General features: G+C 42.0%; 1 protein-coding gene across 3 annotated transcripts in view; it reads left to right on the top strand.

The window, feature by feature from the left end:
- The window catches only part of dennd1a (DENN/MADD domain containing 1A), a 34,555-nt gene extending 17,731 nt beyond the window's left edge, over positions 1-16,824 (top strand). For 2 of the 3 annotated variants that reach the window (XM_041969492.1, XM_041969494.1), the window contains exons 7-23: positions 242-322; positions 451-504; positions 2,274-2,384; positions 2,849-2,949; positions 5,982-6,027; positions 6,164-6,265; positions 6,351-6,476; positions 6,560-6,661; positions 6,758-6,845; positions 9,602-9,642; positions 11,860-11,931; positions 12,023-12,079; positions 12,325-12,477; positions 12,634-12,695; positions 14,382-14,519; positions 14,767-15,013; positions 15,256-16,824. In XM_041969492.1, the coding sequence (XP_041825426.1) occupies positions 242-322; positions 451-504; positions 2,274-2,384; positions 2,849-2,949; positions 5,982-6,027; positions 6,164-6,265; positions 6,351-6,476; positions 6,560-6,661; positions 6,758-6,845; positions 9,602-9,642; positions 11,860-11,931; positions 12,023-12,079; positions 12,325-12,477; positions 12,634-12,695; positions 14,382-14,519; positions 14,767-15,013; positions 15,256-16,215 (2,541 nt within the window). In that variant the 3' untranslated portion in view covers positions 16,216-16,824. The remainder of the gene's footprint in view (positions 1-241; positions 323-450; positions 505-2,273; positions 2,385-2,848; positions 2,950-5,981; positions 6,028-6,163; positions 6,266-6,350; positions 6,477-6,559; positions 6,662-6,757; positions 6,846-9,601; positions 9,643-11,859; positions 11,932-12,022; positions 12,080-12,324; positions 12,478-12,633; positions 12,696-14,381; positions 14,520-14,766; positions 15,014-15,255) is intronic. The other variant, XM_041969493.1, reaches the window with a different exon arrangement.
- Positions 16,825-22,157: the final 5,333 nt, after the last annotated feature.

A 22,157-nucleotide genomic window follows, 5' to 3' on the forward strand; every position in this document is an offset into this window, starting at 1 on the left:
GAAGGCCTTGCAGATTTCAGCAAGACGATGCTGAACCACATCCTGCATCCATCACAGCAGCATGGCTTTCTAGATTCGCTTTCAGCTCATATTTTCCATGAACTGGTAAAATGTCTGAGTTTCAACATCAGGTGTGTTGTTAATGTTCTATTGGAAAGAAAATATGATTTGATGAGGTTTTGAAATAATTGTTTAATGTTTTTACTGACATATCTGTGGATTTTGGATCATATTATTCCAGGAAAGCCAGTGGCAGGAGCTCTTGGTGTCTCTACATACACTCCCCATCCCTGAGCCTGGAGTTCCCGTTCATCTCGGAGTGGTCAGACGTCACATTTCTCTTAAACTCGCACAGAAATTCAGCTTACTGTTTTCATCAGTAGCTTCCTCACCGTCACCTTGTGACGGATGCAGACCCTCACTGACTCCCTGGTTTCCTTTTTCCTCCAGCATTCCTTCTTCACTGTGCCTGACACGAGGGAACTTCCCAGCATACCTGAGAATGTAAGTGTTTTCATTCCTTCACGCTGGAAGTCATCCCAGTCAAATCTCTGAGGTCTTTAACTTCTGGCCAGGGAAAAGCTCCCTGCTCATACATTGTTTACACAGTCATGAAAGAAATTTCCTGATAAGCCAAAAGGCCAGATTGGCTGTTAGAAAACCGGGATTCATTTAAGGCAAAGTCCAGGAAGGTGGTTGTTGTTTGTCTCAAAGGTTAAGGTCAGACAGCTGAGGCTGTTACTGGGTGTCTTGGTTGTTTTCTGCCATTTTTCACATTTTCCCAAGTTATAAAATCCCACTCAAGCAGTTCCTGATTCCCTAACAGCTCATTAATTTTACATCTTTATGGCCATAATATTGTGTTGAGTACGACATTCAAACGCCTCCCTCAGTCCAGTCTCTAAAAGTCTCCTTCGACTCATATAATCACAAACAAACTGTTAAAGTTTCTGAGAGGTTATAATGGGTAAGGTTGTTCTTTTTCTCTAACAAGTTCTGCATTACTGGTGGAATTTTCAAGAGATAAGAACAAAAAAACCAAACAAAAAAAAAACACAAAAAGCCTAAAATAACACCGACAAGAAGTCAGATTTGGAAGCGAGGATATAGAAGTACTGCTGAGCAGGGGAGTAGAACTTGTCTTAGTTCAAGATTCACGTCCAGCTGGATGTGGTCTCCAGTGGGTTGGACCAGTAAAGTAACAGCAAAAAGCCTCCAATAAGCCCAGAAAAGCCTCTAGATTTGTCGCTAGTCGCTTTGAAACGGAGTCACTAGATGGGTCTGAAAGCTGATCATAGCTAAACTAGCAACTCTGATTTGCTGAGCTCTGAGAGGTGTCTTAATTTAATGGGCGTACCGGAAACATGCACTGACAAACGTTTGGAGCACAAACTGCTATTTAGAGCCATAATTTCTTTTGTAATTAATTAACCGTAATTAACGCACCACTAATATTTTTATATGCAAATATAGATCGATATCTAGTGTTCATAAAGAACTATTTGAGAGATTCTGCCATTTTTATTTGTAAAGTTTAATTTTTATTTCGTATGCATTTTTAAATACATTTTATTAACTTCATATATATAAAAAATATATTTAATGAGAAACATTTTTTTTAGATTTTTATTTCTATTTAGTTACTTTCATTTAGTTTATTTTATTTCTTTACACATTTAATTTATTTTACATTTTTATCCATTTACATATTTATTTATGTATTACAACTAACAAATTAAAGTGGGACTACATAATCACCAAACATTTAATCGCAGGAATCTGGAACTGAAAAAGGCCATTTTTGTAAGGGCCCGAAGTTATTTTGTACATACGTGTACATTTTCACATGTGTGTAGTAATCCTGACCACCTGAACCAACTCGGCTTATCATATAAACTGAAATCACGTCTATGAAGTCAGGAAGATGGAAAAGATGGAAGAAGTTCTCCTGCCCTGGAAATGCTTTACATTTAAACAGAAAACAGGAAATCTGGAAACATTAGAGATTACAGTTACTTCATTAGGATATTAGTTACTTTTTAAAATGTTAAAGTTAATATTACATGTTATTTTCACCATTTAACGAATTCATCCTGCATACTGGACCCGCTGGTGGGCTACTTTTGGCCCTGGGGCCACATGTTTGACATCCCTGATGTACCGTCATGTTTTCTGTGCAATAAGAATTTATATGAATGAATTTCACTTTCGGTTTTTGTTGGCACATCTAACTATCCTGTTTGTTTTTCTCTTCTTCTGTTTGACCTTTGCAGAGAAACCTAACAGAGTACTTTGTAGCAGTAGATGTCAATAACATGCTTCACCTGTACGCTAGTATGCTCTATGAACGCCGAATCCTCATCTGCTGTAGCAAACTAAGCACTGTAAGTAGAGCCCAGCTCCTGTTTCCTGTCTCCTACTGTCCAGTTTGGTCCCTCAGTGTTCCACCAATAAGACTTTTATTTATTTACTTATTTATTTTTTATGTTTACAGAACATATAACATCTTCATAAAAACTCATTTTGGTAACTGACCTTTTATAGAGGATTTTTTGAGATTTAAGTCCAACAAACGATTACCTGTATATCTTAAACCGTCTGTAGCTTTCTTCCCCTGAAACACTGAAATGCTTCTTTATTCCAGCACTTCTGTACACTGAAGCCGTTTAGATGCTGCTCAGTCTCAATACTGTTATCGTCATGGAAACAACAACCTGCAGTGTATGACAATCTGGTGTTTTGTATCAGTGTCCAAGAGGATTAATAAAATAACCTAACTATTACTGGACAGTGTTATCATAGGAAATGAAGATGAATTACCTGTTGTGTTGTTGATATTTGTCCACAGTTAACAGCTTGTGTCCACGGCTCTGCAGCCATGTTATATCCAATGCACTGGCAACATGTTTACATTCCCGTCCTTCCTCAACATCTCTTAGACTACTGCTGGTGAGTGTGTCGGCCATCTTTCAGACTCCAGTTCAACACACTGGACTCATTCTTCAGTGACTCAGAAATCTGAAATTTGATCTTTCAAAAGCCTTTACAAGTGTTTTTATCATACAGTATTTTTCTGCTCCCGTTTTAGAAGAGTATGTGTCCATTTTTACTTCATGTTTGATTAAATCATGTAATGTTCCATCAATCTGGAGTAAATACAGTCTTTAAAAGTACAAAGCTGATATCTCTTTAGCCCTGTCTTCGTCAGATTTAGTGACCTTTGTGGCCATAAATGTCTCATTGATCTACATTAAAACATATTTTAATCTCACAGACATTCCCGTTACAATCATTCATTCTTTAAAGTAAGCGTAAGGTAATTATATTTGCCCTTTTTGTCTGGATTGCACCAGAGTGAACTGATTTTCCACTGTAGGCAGATGCAGAAAATCCTGGAATTTTTGCCAGTTATGTTATGTAGACATGGGACCATCAGGGAGTGCTAAGAGTGGTTTGTTTGTGTGTGTGAAATAATTTCTGATTATTAAAATGTTGATTAGATGTTGATTAGGAAATCATTTCACACATACATGGCAGCTTTAAAAACGTGTAGAAGAATTTTAGAATCAATTCTGTAGTAAATTCAACTGGTTGCAGACGGGACAAGAGACTGACCGGTATAAAAGTAGAGACAGTCATAGTAATCCAAAATCCAAATAAAACTGGAATGTTCAAGTTGATACTTGAAATTCAGGATTTTAGTTTATTACTGTTCCTCAAGTGGAAAAATAAATTAGCATGAGAATAAAATTTGCCCCAAAATTAATCCCAGAGGAACTCCTCTCCTTACTGGGACTGTGGAGGAGAAATCCTTGATTTCAACTGAGAAAGTCCAGTTAGTTAAATAAGAGGTACAGTGTAGGACTGTTCCCTGAAGGCCAGTCTGATCTTTTAAGACCAGTGAGAAAAATATGATGGTAAATCGTATCAAAAGTGGCACTAAGATTGAAAAGATTAAAATGTGATATTTACCACTGTCACATGAAAACAGATTATTTTGATGCTACATTATGCAAGCAGTAGCATTCTGGATTAGTTGCAGTTTTCTTAGTGATTTTTACATTAATTTTAGATCTTTGTTTAGCTGAAAAAACGTTCGGAATATTTTAGAACTTTTTGTAACCGATACAGGAACTGAAGCCGTGTCTGGGACCAGAGTCCCCTGGTGAGACACTAATATAGAGCTGAGTGTCCTCAGCATAATTATGATCAGATGTTTGGTTTGTTTCAATCATCTGAGTTAATAGAATAGAATAGAATAGAAATACTTTATTAATCCCTTCAGAGAGTCCTCAGGGAAATTTGGGTACCAGCAGCAATACAACACCAACAGTAAAGCAGGGTAAGCACAAGATATAATATATACAGGTATAAAGTAAAATAGAGGCAATAAGGTGCAAGAAAAGTATAAATAGAATGCAATAAATAATAATAAGTTAAATAAAATAATAATAGGGGACCCAACATGGAACCTTGGGGAACTCCATATGTCCCCAACTTGCCTGTGCCCCCTTGGAAACATAATCCGTCACCGTGGTCACCATGGTGCTATGCTGATGACATTCAACTCTACGTATCTACCAAATCCATAACTCCCTCTACTCGTTCCACCTTGACCAGCTGTCTCACTGAAATCAAATCCTGGATGCACCAGACCAACATTCTTCCACCTGAAGAGCATCGCCTATATCCAACTGAAACCCTCATTCATGCTTCTCAAATCCAGACTCAACTACTGCAGCAGCATCCTGTATGACTCATCACACAAAGTTTTAGACAAGCTTCAATACATTCAAAACTCTGCTGCTCATCTCCTTACTCACACCTCTTCCTGTAACCACATCAGCCCTGTCCTCCAGAGACTCCACTGGCTTCCCGGTCCCCAACTAATTAAATTAAAAATCACCCTCACATTCAAAGCCCTCGATAACCTGGCTTCTTCCAGTTTGACTGACCTCCTACATCACCATATGCCGCCCCGTGATCTCTGCTCCTCTGATACCAACCTTCTTTTTGTCCCCTTTATGACTAAGTACAGAACCTGGGGGGAGCAATCTTTCTCAATGGCTGCCCCCTACTCTCTGGAACTCACTCCCAGACGTCTGCGATTGCTCTGACCCGACATTGGTCAAAAACTCACCAAATCATATTTTGCCAGAGCTGCCATTATTTATTTAAATGATTTAAAATGATTTTATGTAAGGAGTTATCCTAAGAATTTTTTTAAACTCTGTTTTTTTGCTTTTTAAATTTTTATACAAAACAAACATTTCAAAACACACACTACACACAGTGTAAACAGGAGGGGTTGCTAACTATATCACAGACACATTACTCAGATCTCATGAACAGTGTTCTTCTCATAGATGGTCCATTTAGCCCAGAGTCTTGCATGTGTCCCCGCATGAGAAAGTAGGTCAGTTTTTTCATGGAGTATATTTATCCTAAGAAGTTTTAATGTTTTTGAAATTGTTGATTGATGTGTTTCAATGTATTGTATTTTCTACTTCCTGCTGGAAAGCATCTTAGAGTGTCCTGAAATGCACTTAATCAATTTCTTCTTCTTCTTCTTCTTCTTCTTCTTCTTCTTCTAATTATTATTATTATTATTATTATTATTATTATTATTATTATTATTATTATTTAGATGCTGAGGGGAGCCTGGGGGTTCTTCCTGTCTTTTAAAAAGAATTCAAACCAATGCAGAACTGGACTGGAGATTCCCATCTATTAAAAAACAAAAAACAAAAACTGAAACCTATGGAACAGTGTTTAGGTTTAAAAAGGAAACGGAGCATCAGGGTGGTGCAGGGACTGATGGGTTTGTGTTCAGACTGAGATAAGTTGTATCCTCCTGATGAAGCTGAGCTCATGAAATGGTGTTTCCACTGTCAGCGCTGTGGTCCACCCAGATGGTGTCTTGAGTTGTACTCCTGGACCTGGATTTATTGTTTGTTATCGTTATTTTTATTATTTTGCAGTGCTCCAATGCCGTACCTTATTGGAGTACATTCCAGCCTGATGGAGGTAGGTCTCTCAGACTCTACTGCATAACACATAGAAAATGTAATGCTCTGAATCTCAGAAATCTTTGTTGTACATTGAGATGATTTAAATATTGTGACCTCAGTTACACTATCGCCCTGCATTGTGGTGCTTGCAGAAAGTTAGAGGAATGGCCCTGGATGATGTGGTTGTCCTAAACGTGGACACAAACACACTAGAAACCCCCTATGATGACCTCCAAAGCCTGCCTAATGATGTGGTGAGCCTCTCAGGACAGCAGCACGCTCAGGTGTTATCCGACAAACATCAGATCACCGTTCTCAGCCCGACTTCATGTCCTGCAGGTTTCACCTTTAAAAAGTCGATTAAAGAAGGTTTCAACAACCACCGGCGACGGTGTTGCTCGCGCTTTCCTCAAGAGTCAGGCAGCTCTGTTTGGCAGCTACAGGAACGCCCTGCAGATCGAATCGGTCAGTGACCATCCAACACTCCTCCCATCCCGTCCAGACAGTTTCCTGTGCACTCACACTGATTGTGTTCTGATTGCTTTTAGGGAGAACCAATCACATTTAATGAAGAAACCTTCATCAGCCACCGCTCCAGTGCCATGAGACAGTTCCTCCAAAACGCCATCCAGCTGCAACTCTTCAAACAGGTACAGAGCCTCAGCAGGCCACCTGGATATCAGGTCTCCCCTGCTTCTGTTTCAGCTCCTTCCAGACAGCTGAGCCTCTCCTGCTTCTACTTTCAGTTCATTGATGGTCGCTTGGACCTGCTGAACTCGGGAGAGGGTTTCAATGACATCTTTGAGGAGGAAATCAACATGGGGGAGTACGCCGGTGAGTCAGCTGCAGACCCTTATCCAACCAGGAAATAAAAAAGTTTTCATTTAAAATCTGTTTTTCCAGGAGTGTCCTGCTAATGTTGACCAGTAGCTGCACAAACGGGGAAAGACAGAATAATAAAAACATGAAAATATCATGAAAAGAGACCTCATCAGTTAAAAATAAAATGGTTAAAACAGGAAATGTGATCTGTACAATCTCTGCAGGCCAGAGCAATCTTCCACAGCATTTTACAACCAGATCCTTAAAATAAACTTCAATTCTGAAGATTCAGGTGATTTTCCAGGTTATTTCAGGCAGAGGGAGCAGCAGCATTGAGGGTAAATAGCAGAACGAAGAAACTTTAAATACCCAGAGGAGAACTAAAATGTTAATGTCTAAACTCCCAGTAGCAATCGATCATGTATTAACAGCACATAACATATGTAAGGGACAATGTCCGACGAGGTGTCAATTATCATAAGTTAATGGACGACGTGGAGGCTTGAACCATCCGAGGCGAAGTGGAGGACGGTTGCTTCTGCGAATATTCCACTTATACCATGGTCACTTACCAGCAGCATAGTTTTTATTGCAAGGAATATTATCCACCACTCACTCTGATCATTTAATGTGTATCAAGTAAGTCTATCCTAAATCTTTTTTATAATATTGTCCACCATTCACTTTGTATCAAGTATGTAAGTAAGGTAATCAATTGTTTATGGACTCGCTGCTGGTTTAACGTTTGTGGACCCTGACCGCTGCTGGTTTAACGTTTGTGGACCCTGACCGTTGCTGGTTTAACGTTTGTGGACTCTGACCGCTGCTGGTTTAACGTTTGTGGACTCTGACCGCTGCTGGTTTAACATCTGTGGACTCTGACCGCTGCTGGTTTACCATCTGTGGACCCTGACCGCTGCTGGTTTAACGTTTGTGGACCCTGACTGCTGCTGGTTTACCATCTGTGGACCCTGACCGCTGCTGGTTTAACGTTTGTGGACCCTGACCGCTGCTGGTTTAATGTTTGTGGACCCTGATCGTTGCTGGTTTAACGTTTGTGGACTCTGACCGCTGCTGGTTTAACGTTTGTGGACTCTGACCGCTGCTGGTTTAACGTCTGTGGACCCTGACCGCTGCTGGTTTAACGTCTGTGGACCCTGACTGTTGCTGGTTTAACGTTTGTGGACTCTGACCGCTGCTGGTTTAACGTTTGTGGACTCTGACCGCTGCTGGTTTAACGTTTGTGGACTCTGACTGCTGCTGGTTTAACGTTTGTGGACCCTGACTGCTGCTGGTTTAACGTTTGTGGACCCTGACCGTTGCTGGTTTAACGTTTGTGGACTCTGACCGCTGCTGGTTTAACGTTTGTGGACTCTGACTGCTGCTGGTTTAACGTTTGTGGACCCTGACCGCTGCTGGTTTAACGTCTGTGGACCCTGACCGCTGCTGGTTTAACGTTTGTGGACTCTGACCGCTGCTGGTTTAACGTCTGTGGACTCTGACCGCTGCTGGTTTAACTTTTGTGGACTCTTACCGCTGCTGGTTTACCATCTGTGGACTCTAACCGCTACTGGTTTAACGTCTGTGGACCCTGACCGCTGCTGGTTTAACGTTTGTGGACCCTGACCGCTGCTGGTTTACCATCTGTGGACCCTGACAGCTGCTGGTTTAACGTTTGTGGACCCTGACCGCTGCTGGTTTAACGTCTGTGGACTCTGACCGCTGCTGGTTTAACTTTTGTGGACTCTTACCGCTGCTGGTTTACCGTCTGTGGACTCTGACCGCTGCTGGTTTAACGTCTGTGGACCCTGACCGCTGCTGGTTTAACATATGTGGACTCTGATCGCTGCTAGTTTAACGTTTGTGGACTCTGACTGCTGCTGGTTTAATGTCTGTGGACTCTGACTGCTGCTGGTTTAACGCTTGTGGACTCTGACCGCTGCTGGTTTAACATTTGTGGACTCTGACCGCTGCTGGTTTAACGTTTGTGGACCCTGACCGCTGCTGGTTTAACGTCTGTGGACCCTGACCGCTGCTGGTTTAAAGGTGGACCCTGACCGCTGCTGGTTTAACGTTTGTGGACCCTGACTGCTGCTGGTTTAACGTTTGTGGACCCTGACCGCTGCTGGTTGGGACATTGCCGGACGACAAAATGTTGCTCCATTCTCGTCTCTCCTGGACTGACGGAGTCCAATAACCCTGCAAGCTAAACTACCGTTTAGTCAGTGCATTCATTTACAACAATAAGTCTTTTTGACCAGAACTTCTTTTTTAGGTGTCTGTTATCACTTTTTAATGGACACCCTCCAGCCAATCAGAATCGAAAATTCACCCAGACCATGGTATAAATTACATCATTGGTCTAGAATGAAAAAGATTCTTTGAAAATATAATAACTAAAGCCAATAATGTAGTAAAACATAAATAGGACTGCATTTCTTAGGTTTTGTTTTGTTTTTTAGTTTTTGTAGTTTGTTCATCAGAAATACGGGTAGTGGATGCAGCCTTTTCTCTATCTGACTGTGGTTGTACATCCCAGTAATATGACTGGTTCTAGTAAACACAGGTGGTACGAAGACGATCGTCTGTGTCGATGGAGATGAAAGTATTCAGATTATTACTGAGACGTGGGGAGCAGATGATGGTCTGAACAACTCAACACAGCTTCACTTCCAGTGACGAGAACTGGAAACTCAGGATTCCCCGGTGGGTCTCTTGACTCAGATATGATTTGTTTTTAATTTGCTTTTTGTGACTTTCTCTGACAGGCAGCGATAAGACCTACCATCAGTGGCTGTTCACTGTGAAGGTGAGTTATTCTGGCTAAAACAATAAGTAAAAAATATTGATTTTGGTTCTTTTTCCTAACAGCAGGTAATGGTGATGTTCTTACATGTCTGGACTACCATTGTCCTAAAGTGAGACTGCTTTAACTTTTTCTGAATTTAGATTATTTCATGAAAAAAGAAATTATGTTAGTTTCTTAATGAGATGTATTTATTATTATTTAGTATTATCTCACTTGCAATAATTAAAGACTAAATCATAATCCAAATTCAACCAGCGGGACATGATAGAGCCTTACTTATTTTAAACTTATATTTATGTGTGTGTGTGAGCATGTTCACGCTTTTATGAGAAGTAACTCATCAGTTTGGTTCCCAGCATTCACCACTGAAAAATCTTTTGAAGAAGGTTTCAGCATACTTTCAGACTTTAACCACAGGAAAACCTGTATGTGAAGTTAATGAAAATATATAAATATCTGATCATTTGATGATGCCTTTATTTTTTGGGGGGGGTGTTACGCGCAGACAGCATGCGGTCAGAGGACTGTTAGCAGCGCTCTTAAAGCTAAAGCCGCTGTCTGTTAATGGATTATTGTTCTGTCGGAAAAGACAGGTTCTTCCACCTGTGATCAGATCACTCAGGACATGTTAGCACCAGGTTTGAAAATGACACCCAGGACTCCTGTTAAGCTGACACCCAGGACTTGTGTTGAGCTAACACCTAGGACTCGTGTTAAGCTAACACCAAGGACTTGTGTTAGCTAATACCCAGGACTCGAGTTAAGCTAACACCCAGGACTTGAGTTAAGCTAACACCCGGGACTCGTGTTAGCTAACACCCAGGACTTGTGTTAAGCTAATACCCAGGATTCGTCTTTAGCTACTACCCAGGACTCGTGTTAAGATAACACCAAGGACTCGTGTTAAGCTAACACCAAGGACTCGTGTTAAGCTAACACCAAGGACTCATGTTAACACCCAGGACTCGAGTTAGGCTAACACCCAGGAATTGAGTTAAGCTAACACCCAGGACTCGTGTTAGCTTAACTCGAGTCTTGAGTATGAGCTTAACACCCAGGCCACCTGTTAAGCTAACACCCAGGACTCGGGTTAAGCTAATACTCAGGACTTGTGTAAAGCTAACACCAAGGACTCATGCTAAGCTAACACCCAGGACTCATGTTAAGCTAACACCCAGGACTTGTGTTAAGCTAACACCCACGACTCGTGTTAAGCTAATACTCAGGACTCGTGTTAAGCTAATACTCAAGTCTTGCGTTAAGCTAACACCCAGGACTTGGGTTAAGCTACCACCCAGGACTTGTATTAAGCTAACACCCAGGACTTGCATTAAGCTAACACCCAGGACTCGTGGTAAGCTAACAACCAGGACTTGTATTAGCTAACACCCAGGACTCGTGTTAAGCTACTACCCAGGATTCGTCTTTAGCTACTACCCAGGACTCGTGTTAAGCTAACACCAAGGACTCGTGTTAAGCTAACACCAAGGATTCATGTTAACACCCAGGACCCATTTTAACACCCAGGACTCGAGTTAGGCTAACACCCAGGAATTGAGTTAAGCTAACACCCAGGACTTCATGTTAGCTTAACTCGAGTCCTGAGTATCAGCTTAACACCCAGGACTCCTGTTAAGCTAACACCCAGGACTCGGGTTAAGCTAATACTCAGGACTCGTGCTAAGCTAACACCAAGGACTCGTGCTAAGCTAACACCAAGGACTCATGTTAAGCTAACACTCAGGACTTGTATTAAGCTAACACCCAGGACTTGTGTTAAGCTAACACCCACGACTCGTGTTAAGCTAATACTCAGGACTCGTGTTAAGCTAATACTCAGGTCTTGCGTTAAGCTAACACCCAGGACTTGCATTAAGCTAACACCCAGGACTTGTATTAAGCTAACACCCAGGACTTGTATTAAGCTAACACCCAGGACTGGTGATAAGCTAACGCCCAGGACTCGTGGTAAGCTGACAACCAGGACTGGTATTAAGCTAACACCCAGGACTTGAGTTAAGCTAACACCCACGACTCGTGTTAAGCTAATTCTCAGGACTCATGTTAAGCTAACACCCAGGACTTGTGCTAGCAGCAGATCTGGACAGGAAAAAAAACATCAATGACACATTAACTTCTGAAGTTTTCTCATGTCAGTTCTCAGCAGAAATGTTCGACCTATCAGCCTCTAACTGCTGTGTCAATGTTTTCTGACAGAAAGGAGGTGGGGCTATCTTCCAGACTGTGAAGACCAAGGCTAACCCAGCTATGAAGACCGTTTATAAGTTTGTAAGCATCACCCAGTTAGAATCTTTAAAATATTTATAGGTTACTTAACTGTTGATGAGCATCTGATAATGTGGTTGTGTTTGTTGAGCAGGCGAAGGACCACGCTAAAATGCGGATCAGGGAGGTGAAGAGTCGGTTGAAACAGAGGGTAGGTAGATCTTCGCCAAAGCTGAGACTTTTAAATCATCACAGCAGCCAAGGTTGTGACCATGCTTGGTTTCTCTTTCACAAACAACAACAAAAAACCCTTTAATGTGACCCTGTCTCTCCTTGACCGAACCACGGGCCCCCTAGCCTCGCCGTGCAGCCTCTCTCCCCCTCCCCCTCCCCCTGCTGTACCACCACTCCTTTCACCCAGGTCAGCCTCCACCTCCCTGTTCTCCCCCTTTACAGGAGCAGACGGAGAACGGCTTCTCCACCACAGGGTCAGCGGTCATTGATGATGACTGTGTGGCGGGGTTCCCCTCCTCCATCAGTGCAGTCACAAGGGAGGGGCCACTGGGAACCTGGGATGACCACCGGCCAATCACTGTGCACTTTGGACAGGTGGGATGGAAGGCAGTGTGGGAATGATCAGTGGTATTTTTCTTGATCAAAACCAGTTAAAACAACATAATGGTTCTGAGTTTTTTCTGTATTCCTGCTGGCCCCTGCAGGTAATCTGCATTATTCCCACCAACATTTCTTTTATTCCCATTACAGGCTCGACCACCGACACTGTTGAAGAGACCGAGCAATGTGAGTCTGGAAAGCAGCTCGGACCAGTAAGCCCACCTTCATTTTTTACACAAAATGCGTTTAGCTATGAATTGACAAAAAACCCAATGTAGAAAACCAAAGGTGGCCCGGTTCCTCCTGTGATTTTGTGATTTTATTTTTTATTTTTCTGCTTGGTGGACTGCACTCACAGGCGCTCCACACCTGACATGATCCCGGTAAAAATTGCCATGCCACGGAGGTCGAAACAAAAGCGTGGTGCAGCCGTAACGTGGCGCATACACACCTGGTGTAAAGGAGGGGTTACCAGCTTCAGCTATGCTGTAACCGACTGCACGCAGATGCCGCACAAGTATAAATCCAGCTTTAGATTGGTACCCCAACGGAAGGGTCCCAACAAAATAGGACAGGTCAGGTTAGATATTAGGGTACCCGTCCCAGATTTTGCATTTAAAAACACAAATAAATGCATCCTGACCCACCCGATTTGTACCCATCAGTGGAAACTACTTTTCAGCTACTTTTACTGTGTAGTCTTACCACTATGTACATCTTACTTTTACATATGTACTTGTTTTCTGGTGTGTTTTTAAAATGTTTTAATCTCTTGTAAAGCACTTTGGTTCACCAGTGGGTTGTTGTAAAGTGCTGTATAAACAAAGTACATTTACATTTTAGTTTTTCAGTAATCCAACACCAAAGATCCTGACAGATAGCATTAAAAACTTTTTCTCAATTTAAAGTCCTGTAAAATCAGTTTCTTCAATAAGTAGTTCACAAAACGTGTACTGTTAGATTTAGTACTTTTTATAGTAGTATGTTATCACTGAAAGTAATATGTTTGTTTGTTTGTTTTTTTTAGGAGGAGATAACATTTTAATTCTGACACTTCTGTAGTAATCTCACATGTTTCAGCTTTCTTTTGAGACCAAGATTATACATACAGCCCTATGATGATATGGAAACTAGGACTGTGTCTGAATGTGCACCCTACTCCCTACATAGTGCCCTATATAGGGGTCACGCCATTTTGTCGGAGTGTCCAAATGTCCAGAGAGAAAAAAGTAGGGTACTCAAAATTACCCACAATGCATCTTGAAAAGTAGTGAGTATCGATGGTCACTAGACGGGTCAATATAGACCACAATGCATTGTGGGCAAAAGCTCAACATGGTGCAAGGAGGAGGGGTTAGGGAGTAGGGGGGACATTCGGACACAGCCTAGGCTACATGGGATTATATTGAACTTGAACTGATTCTGAACTGTTCAACTTCATCTGTTGCTCTTTTTTTGACTATTTTGAAGTGAATTTTGTTGTGAACTGGGGTGGGATGAATAATAGATTGAACTTTTTTCCATATTTCTAGTGGAGGTATAACATATTTTTAACAAATCCACCAGATGTACATTAGACAGCTGACTGCTGGTCATTTTCTTTAAGGAGTCCTGTGGTTTACAGTTTATAAAGATTAGAGATGTTAGAAGTGTTTAGTGATGGGAAAAAGAGATTCAACCTGTCTGCATCCTTCTCCTTTAACAGGTTTATGGATAGGTATGTGAAGTCCTGCGCTAACAGAAGCTCTTTAAGCTAACACGTCGTGATAATTTACACCAACACTTTGTGGTTAAATGAATCCAGATGTTCTGACTACTGCTCAGCCTGCCTTCTCTTCCTCTCTCTACCTTTTCTTTGCCATGTATTGAGCTGTGGACTTTGTCTCTCCTGGCTGTAGCTCTGTCCGTCCTACTCGTCACTACACAGTCTTTCTGTCCGAGGATTCGTCCGGAGACGAGCTCCAATACGACGAAGACTCCATCTGTGGCTTTCCTGACAGCTTTCTCCTCTCTGTCCCTTTCGACTGGTCGCCTCTGTACGCAGCTCTCTGATTCCTCCTCTTTCGCCTGCATAAGTATTTCTCAGCTTATCTGTTCTTACCTGAAACTGTTTTATGACCTGAGAGGGTTGTTGAAGTGATGAAGTGATGAATTAGTTTGGATTTGTAGCTGGATAGTTGATCAGACATAGTTTTGTTCTGTGTAGTTTGTTCAGGCAGCCAAAGACTTTGGTTTAGATCCATGAAGACACGACTAAAGTGGAGACATTGACTCTCCCTGCAGACCGCAGCCTTACCGCTCCCTGAAGGAGGTGGATCTGATAGAAGGAGATGATCCTGGATTTGGAGCAGAAAGCCACACTGCTCCTCCGAGTCCGATCACCGAGAAGTTCTCCAATGTCAACCTGCTGGGGGACATCTTTGGTTGCCAGGACGAACCGGACAGCCAGCCCATTTCCCTGGCCAAAAGTCTGGAAGACCTGAGAATTCCCAAAGACTCTGAGGAGCTGCAAGCCAAGTTCACATACCAGGTCAGAAGTCTAGATGTGGGGCGCGATAGGGGACGGGGTTGATTTAGTTCTTCATATCACTAGAGGTTACTACACCTGACTAGTGGAGACAGATGGTTCAAGTTCATGTTTCCTAAACACGATAACATGACGGATGTGTTTCCACATCTCTAAGACGTATTTACGTGTAAACTTAAGTTCACGTTTGTTTCTGGGCTTGTGGAGCGGTCCTTTAATGTCCTCATTCGTCTTTGTCCTTGCAGCGCATGGACCTGAACGTTGGGGAAAACTCCAGAACCCTTCCAGGCCTGAAACTTTCCAACCCATACAACAAGCTGTGGAGTTCTGGTCTGGAAAAACTGGTTCCACCCGCCTGTGTGCTTCCTGCCTGTGACAGACCTCCATCTGTCCAGCTCCCCGTGCAGAACGAAGACCACTCCCCAGGGCCCGACAGCTCTGGCACCGCCCCTAACCCAGACCCTTCTGCCCCGTCCAACATCACCATACCTCGTCCCCATGGAAGGAAAACCCCTGAGCTGGGAAGCGTCCTGCCGCCCCCCGTGGCCCAGTCGCGCCCTAAACCTGCTGGACTTGAAGGAAGGACTACATCGGGCGGGCAGGAGTTCAGACAGGCTCTGAGCAGGAGCACAGACGGAGACCTGCTGAGACCCACCGCGGTCTCTGAGGACAGTAGAGATCTGATCAGCCTTCTAGACCCTCTGAACAGCTCCTCACAGACCCCCCCCACTGCACTAACTGACAGGGTTGACATCAGTACTTCACCTGCTTGTAGACCAGTGCTACCCCCCAGACCCTACCCCCCAGGCCTGCCCCCTTTCATCATCCAGCCTCAAATGTCTCTCAATCCTTTTGCACATTCTCTTCAGCACTACTCCCCCACCATGAGCGGAAACCCCTTCAGTAGACTCTATGGACCCCCATCAGCCCCCCTACCAGGTCTGTACAGACAGCATTCCCCCGCAGGTTCCACCCTGCCCCCTGGCTGTGGAGCCTTCCCCACCCCCTCCAACAGCCATCACGCCCTCTCCAGCCTGGTAGACTCCCCGTCCGTCTTCACCAGACTGGAAAAACCACTTCAGGCGCAGGCAGATGACCAGAAACCCCCGGATCCGTTTGGAGACTTGCTGAGCATGGCCAGACCTGTCACACCACAGAAGAAGAAGGTGGATGACCTTCGGAGGAAGTGGGAAACGTTTGACTGAACTGGTTTTGGTTTTCTGTTGCTGTTCGTGGTTCATCAGCTCTGATCTGACACACAAGGGTTCTGATCCAGAACCCACCTTCTGGATCAGAAACAGCTTTTAATTTGATTATTTAATGATTTATTGTTTAAAAAAAGCTGTTTCAGCAGCAGCTTACAGATCATCCCACGCCTGCATCAGAGATGATGGATCAGAAACAGTCACAGAAGTCCTGATCCAGAAAAAACCAACACCTTCTTGTGTTGTTTCTGTTCAGTGCCGCCACATTAACATCCTGTCCCGGTAGATCCCTATAACCTTTATAAATATCCCAGTGAGAACCAGATGAGAACTGATGACGTCTGATCCTCCACTAGAAGCTAATCTGCTGTATGAACATTGTGCTGTATCTCCAGACCGCCTCAGTCCTGCAGATCAGCTCCTGATGTTTTTGTGGTAAATGCAAAGTGCTGCTTTTCTGGTGACCTCCATGATGAACCCTGTTAATCCCTTCACCTGTGGAAATGTGTCGCCTCTCACTGCTCCTCAAAGAAAAAAGACATTTTAGGGAAACCTGCAAGTTGATTTTAAACATTTCTGTGTAATTAAATACCTGAATATTTTGAAGCACTTTTGGGAAATTCTGTTGTTTTTAAATTATCTATCACATATAGGTTTATATATGGAAAAAAAATTATCTGTAGAAGCTTTTAATCCCAGTATAAACCAGTCTGTAGCAGCTTTTAATCCCAGTATAAACCAGTGTGTAGCAGTTTTTAATCCCAGTATAAACCAGTCTGTAGCTGTTTTTAATCCCAGTATAAACCAGTCTGTAGCAGCTTTTAATCCCAGTATAAACCAGTCTCTAGCAGCTTTTAATCCCAGTATAAACCAGTGTGTAGCAGCTTTTAATCCCAGTATAAACCAGTCTGTAGCAGTTTTTAATCCCAGTATAAACCAGTCTGTAGCAACTTTTAATCCCAGTATAAACCAGTCTGTAGCAGATTTTAATCCCAGTATAAATCAGTGTGTAGCAGCTTTTAATCCCAGTATAAACCAGTCTGTAGCAGTTTTTAATCCCAGTATAAACCAGTCTGTAGCAACTTTTAATCCCAGTATAAACCAGTCTGTAGCAGCTTTTAATCCCAGTATAAACCAGTCTGTAGCAGCTTTTAATCCCAGTATAAACCAGTGTGTAGCAGCTTTTAATCCCAGTATAAACCAGTCTGTAGCAGTTTTTAATCCCAGTATAAACCAGTCTGTAGCAACTTTTAATCCCAGTATAAACCAGTCTGTAGCAGATTTTAATCCCAGTATAAATCAGTGTGTAGCAGCTTTTAATCCCAGTATAACCAGTCTGTAGCAGTTTTTAATCCCAGTATAAACCAGTCTGTAGCAACTTTTAATCCCAGTATAAACCAGTCTGTAGCAGATTTTAATCCCAGTATAAATCAGTGTGTAGCAGCTTTTAATCCCAGTATAAACCAGTCTGTAGCAGCTTTTAATCCCAGTATAAACCAGTCTGTAGCAGTTTTTAATCCCAGTATAAGCCAGTCTGTAGAAGCTTTTAATCCCAGTATAAACCAGTCTGTAGCAGCTTTTAATCCCAGTATAAACCAGTCTGTAGCAGCTTTTAATCCCAGTATAAACCAGTCTGTAGCAACTTTTAATCCCAGTATAAACCAGTCTGTAGCAGATTTTAATCCCAATACAAATTGGGGTATAGCAGCTTTTAATCCCAGTATAAACCAGTCTGTAGCAGTTTTTAATCCCAGTAAAAACCAGTCTGTAGCAGTTTTTAATCCCAGTTTAAACCAGTCTGTAGCAGCTTTTAATCCCAGTATAAACCAGTCTGTAGCAGATTTTAATCCCAGTATAAATCAGTGTGTAGCAGCTTTTAATCCCAGTATAAACCAGTCTGTAGCAGATTTTAATCCCAGTATAAATCAGTGTGTAGCAGCTTTTAATCCCAGTATAAACCAGTCTGTAGCAGATTTTAATCCCAGTATAAACCAGTCTGTAGCAGCTTTTAATCCCAGTATAAACCAGTCTGTAGCAGATTTTAATCCCAGTATAAATCAGTGTGTAGCAGCTTTTAACCCCAGTATAAACCAGTCTGTAGCAGTTTTTAATCCCAGTATAAACCAGTCTGTAGCAGTTTTTAATCCCAGTATAAACCAGTCTGTAGCAACTTTTAATCCCAGTATAAACCAGTCTGTAGCAGATTTTAATCCCAGTATAAACCAGTCTGTAGCAGCTTTTAATCCCAGTATAAACCAGTCTGTAGCAGCTTTTAATCCCAGTATAAACCAGTCTGTAGCAACTTTTAATCCCAGTATAAACCAGTCTGTAGCAGATTTTAATCCCAATACAAATCAGTGTATAGCAGCTTTTAATCCCAGTATAAACCAGTCTGTAGCAGTTTTTAATCCCAGTAAAAACCAGTCTGTAGCAGTTTTTAATCCCAGTTTAAACCAGTCTGTAGCAGCTTTTAATCCCAGTATAAACCAGTCTGTAGCAGATTTTAATCCCAGTATAAATCAGTGTGTAGCAGCTTTTAATCCCAGTATAAACCAGTCTGTAGCAGATTTTAATCCCAGTATAAATCAGTGTGTAGCAGCTTTTAATCCCAGTATAAACCAGTCTGTAGCAGCTTTTAATCCCAGTATAAACCAGTCTGTAGCAGCTTTTAATCCCAGTATAAACCAGTCTGTAGCAGATTTTAATCCCAGTATAAATCAGTGTGTAGCAGCTTTTAATCCCAGTATAAACCAGTCTGTAGCAGTTTTTAATCCCAGTATAAACCAGTCTGTAGCAGTTTTTAATCCCAGTATAAACCAGTCTGTAGCAACTTTTAATCCCAGTATAAACCAGTCTGTAGCAGATTTTAATCCCAGTATAAATCAGTGTGTAGCAGCTTTTAATCCCAGTATAAACCAGTCTGTAGCCGTTTTTAATCCCAGTATAAACCAGTCTGTAGAAGCTTTTAATCCCAGTATAAACCAGTCTGTAACAGCTTTTAATCCCAGTATAAACCAGTGTGTAGCAGCTTTTAATCCCAGTATAAACCAGTCTGTAGCAGCTTTTAATCCCAGTATAAACTAGTCTGTAGCAGATTTTAATCCCAGTATAAATCAGTGTGTAGCAGCTTTTAATCCCAGTATAAACCAGTGTGTAGCAGCTTTTAATCCCAGTATAAACCAGTCTGTAGCAGCTTTTAATCCCAGTATAAACCAGTCTGTAGCAGCTTTTAATCCCAGTATAAACCAGTCTGTAACAGCTGTTAATACCAGTATAAACCAGTCTGTAGCAGCTTTTAATCCCAGTATAAACCAGTGTGTAGCAGCTTTTTAATCCCAGTATAAACCAGTCTGTAACAGCTGTTAATCCCAGTATAAACCAGTCTGTAGCAGCTTTTAATCCCAGTATAAACCAGTGTGTAACAGCTTTTAATCCCAGTATAAACCAGTCTGTAGCAGCTTTTAATCCCAGTATAAACCAGTCTGTAGCAGCTTTTACTCCCAGTATAAACCAGTCTGTAACAGCTGTTAATCCCAGTATTAACCAGTCTGTAGCAGCTTTTAATCCCAGTATAAACCAGTGTGTAGCAGCTTTTTAATCCCAGTATAAACCAGTCTGTAACAGCTTTTAATCCCAGTATAAACCAGTGTGTAACAGCTTTTAATCCCAGTATAAACCAGTCTGTAGCAGCTTTTAATCCCAGTATAAACCAGTCTGTAGCATCTTTTAATCCCAGTATAAACCAGTCTGTAGCAGCTTTTAATCCCAGTATAAACCAGTCTGTAGCAGCTTTTAATCCCAGTATAAACCAGTCTGTAGCAGCTTTTAATCCCAGTATAAACCAGTCTGTAGCAGCTTTTAATCCCAGTATAAACCAGTCTGTAGCAGCTTTTAATCCCAGTATAAACCAGTGTGTAGCAGCTGTCAGACTGGGAGGTAAAATGATGTAAAATGAATGTATGAATAGATGTAGCAGCATAAAGGTCGACCAGAAGAAGAAAGCAGAATTTATTCAATTTAATTTTATTCAATTTAAAGAATTTATTATTAACAGAACTTTGTAGAAATAACACACAGATCAACAGTGACCAAACCTTTTCTCATCTCATCGTTCTCTGAAGTCTTGGCTTTCAGGAGAAAAAAATATTGTTATTGAAACAAACACACAACAGAAACTATTTCCATGTTTCCACTTTTTCCTCATTTCCAGTTATTCCTGCTACTATTTACCTGCTATCCTCACTAAACCAACTCCAGCTCAGCTGCTTTGTGGCGCCACCGTGCATCAGAAATGTCTTCTTGGCTTTATTCCAGCCATAGCGGAGCATTATTTTTCTTTTTTTCACACACACATAGAACTTTCTGCTCACTGGTTGATCTTTGGCTGCTCCTGATTGGACGTTACCGTCAATCTAAGCTCTCTGATTGGTGGAAAGGCTGACAGGAAGTGGCTTCATCATCATGTCCAGGTCTAAATAGAGGTCTCTTAGCAACATAGTAGTGATGGTGATGTTTTTATGGTGAAGTGTGATAAATAATGCTATTATCATGGATCATGGTGGATTTACCAGATAGAGTCTCTGAATAAAAACTACATTTAGTGGCTGGATTGTAAACCTCCTGGACAGGATAGAAATGCCTGGAAAACTTCCGTAGATCAGCTAAAGGGTAGCTATCCATCACAGTTTATCCCACAGAGATACACGCTGCTGAGATGATGATGGACTTTTGAGGGTTAAAGATGCAGCATGTAACAAAATGAAAGGTCAATAGTAGAATAATAGAAAAATGCAATCATTAAAAATTCACAGGCAGTCCAGCATCTTGTTGGAAAAGTTTTAAAAAAACAAATGCTCCACCTAACACGACCAGGGTGCACATGCGGGAGAACAAGCCCAAACCCACTTTGGTGAGAAACTTTTCTATTTGCTACCTTTTATCAAGAAAGCTGTTAATTCCTCACAAGGTAACTTTTATTTCTTGCATTTTTTGTCTCTTATTCAATGTTAGATTCTCTTCTTGGCATCCATTTCCACTCCGGTCTGTATGTTATTCCAGCTTCTAAAGGGAACAAAAAGGAAGACAAGGTGGAGCATAAAACTGTGTTCAGCACCCTTTGACCCTCTACGCGTCCGGGTCACAAAGCGTTAACTTTGTTTGCACCATCAAAACAGAACCTAGCCTCATGAAGAGGATCATGTTTTAGTATCATTTTAGCTTCTGTTCACATCTTCAGACAGGAAAAGAAATAACTAATGTGACGATAAAACAGTAGAAGAACATGACAATGAGTTCACTGGACTCCAACGGCCTCCACAGCCACCAGATCTCAGTCCAGTAGAGCAGCTTTGGGATGAGGTGGAACGGGAGGTTCTCATTATGGATGATGGTGGAACGGGAGGTTCTCATTATGGATGATGTGGAACGGGAGTTTCTCATCATGGATGATGGGGGAACGGGAGTTTCTCATCATGGATGATGGTGGAACAGGAGATTCTCATCATGGATGATGGGGAAACGGGAGGTTCTCATCATGGGAGTTTCTCATCATGGATGATGGGGGAACGGGAGGTTCTCATCATGGATGATGGGGGAACGGAAGTTTCTCATCATGGATGATGGTGGAACAGGAGATTCTCATCATGGATGATGGGGAAACGGGAGGTTCTCATCATGGGAGTTTCTCATCATGGATGATGGGGGAACGGAAGGTTCTCATCATGGATGATAGTGGAACGGGAGTTTCTCATCATGGATGATGGGAGAACGGGAGGTTCTCATCATGGATGATGGTGGAACAGGAGATTCTCATCATGGAAGATGGGGAAACAGGAGGTTCTCATCATGGGAGTTTCTCATCATGGATGATGGGGGAACGGGAGGTTCTCATCATGGATGATGGGGGAACGGGAGTTTCTCATCATGGATGATGGTGGAACAGG

The sequence above is a fragment of the Melanotaenia boesemani genome, chromosome 19 (genome assembly GCF_017639745.1).
Source record: "Melanotaenia boesemani isolate fMelBoe1 chromosome 19, fMelBoe1.pri, whole genome shotgun sequence".
In the NCBI taxonomy this organism is placed as follows: domain Eukaryota; kingdom Metazoa; phylum Chordata; class Actinopteri; order Atheriniformes; family Melanotaeniidae; genus Melanotaenia; species Melanotaenia boesemani.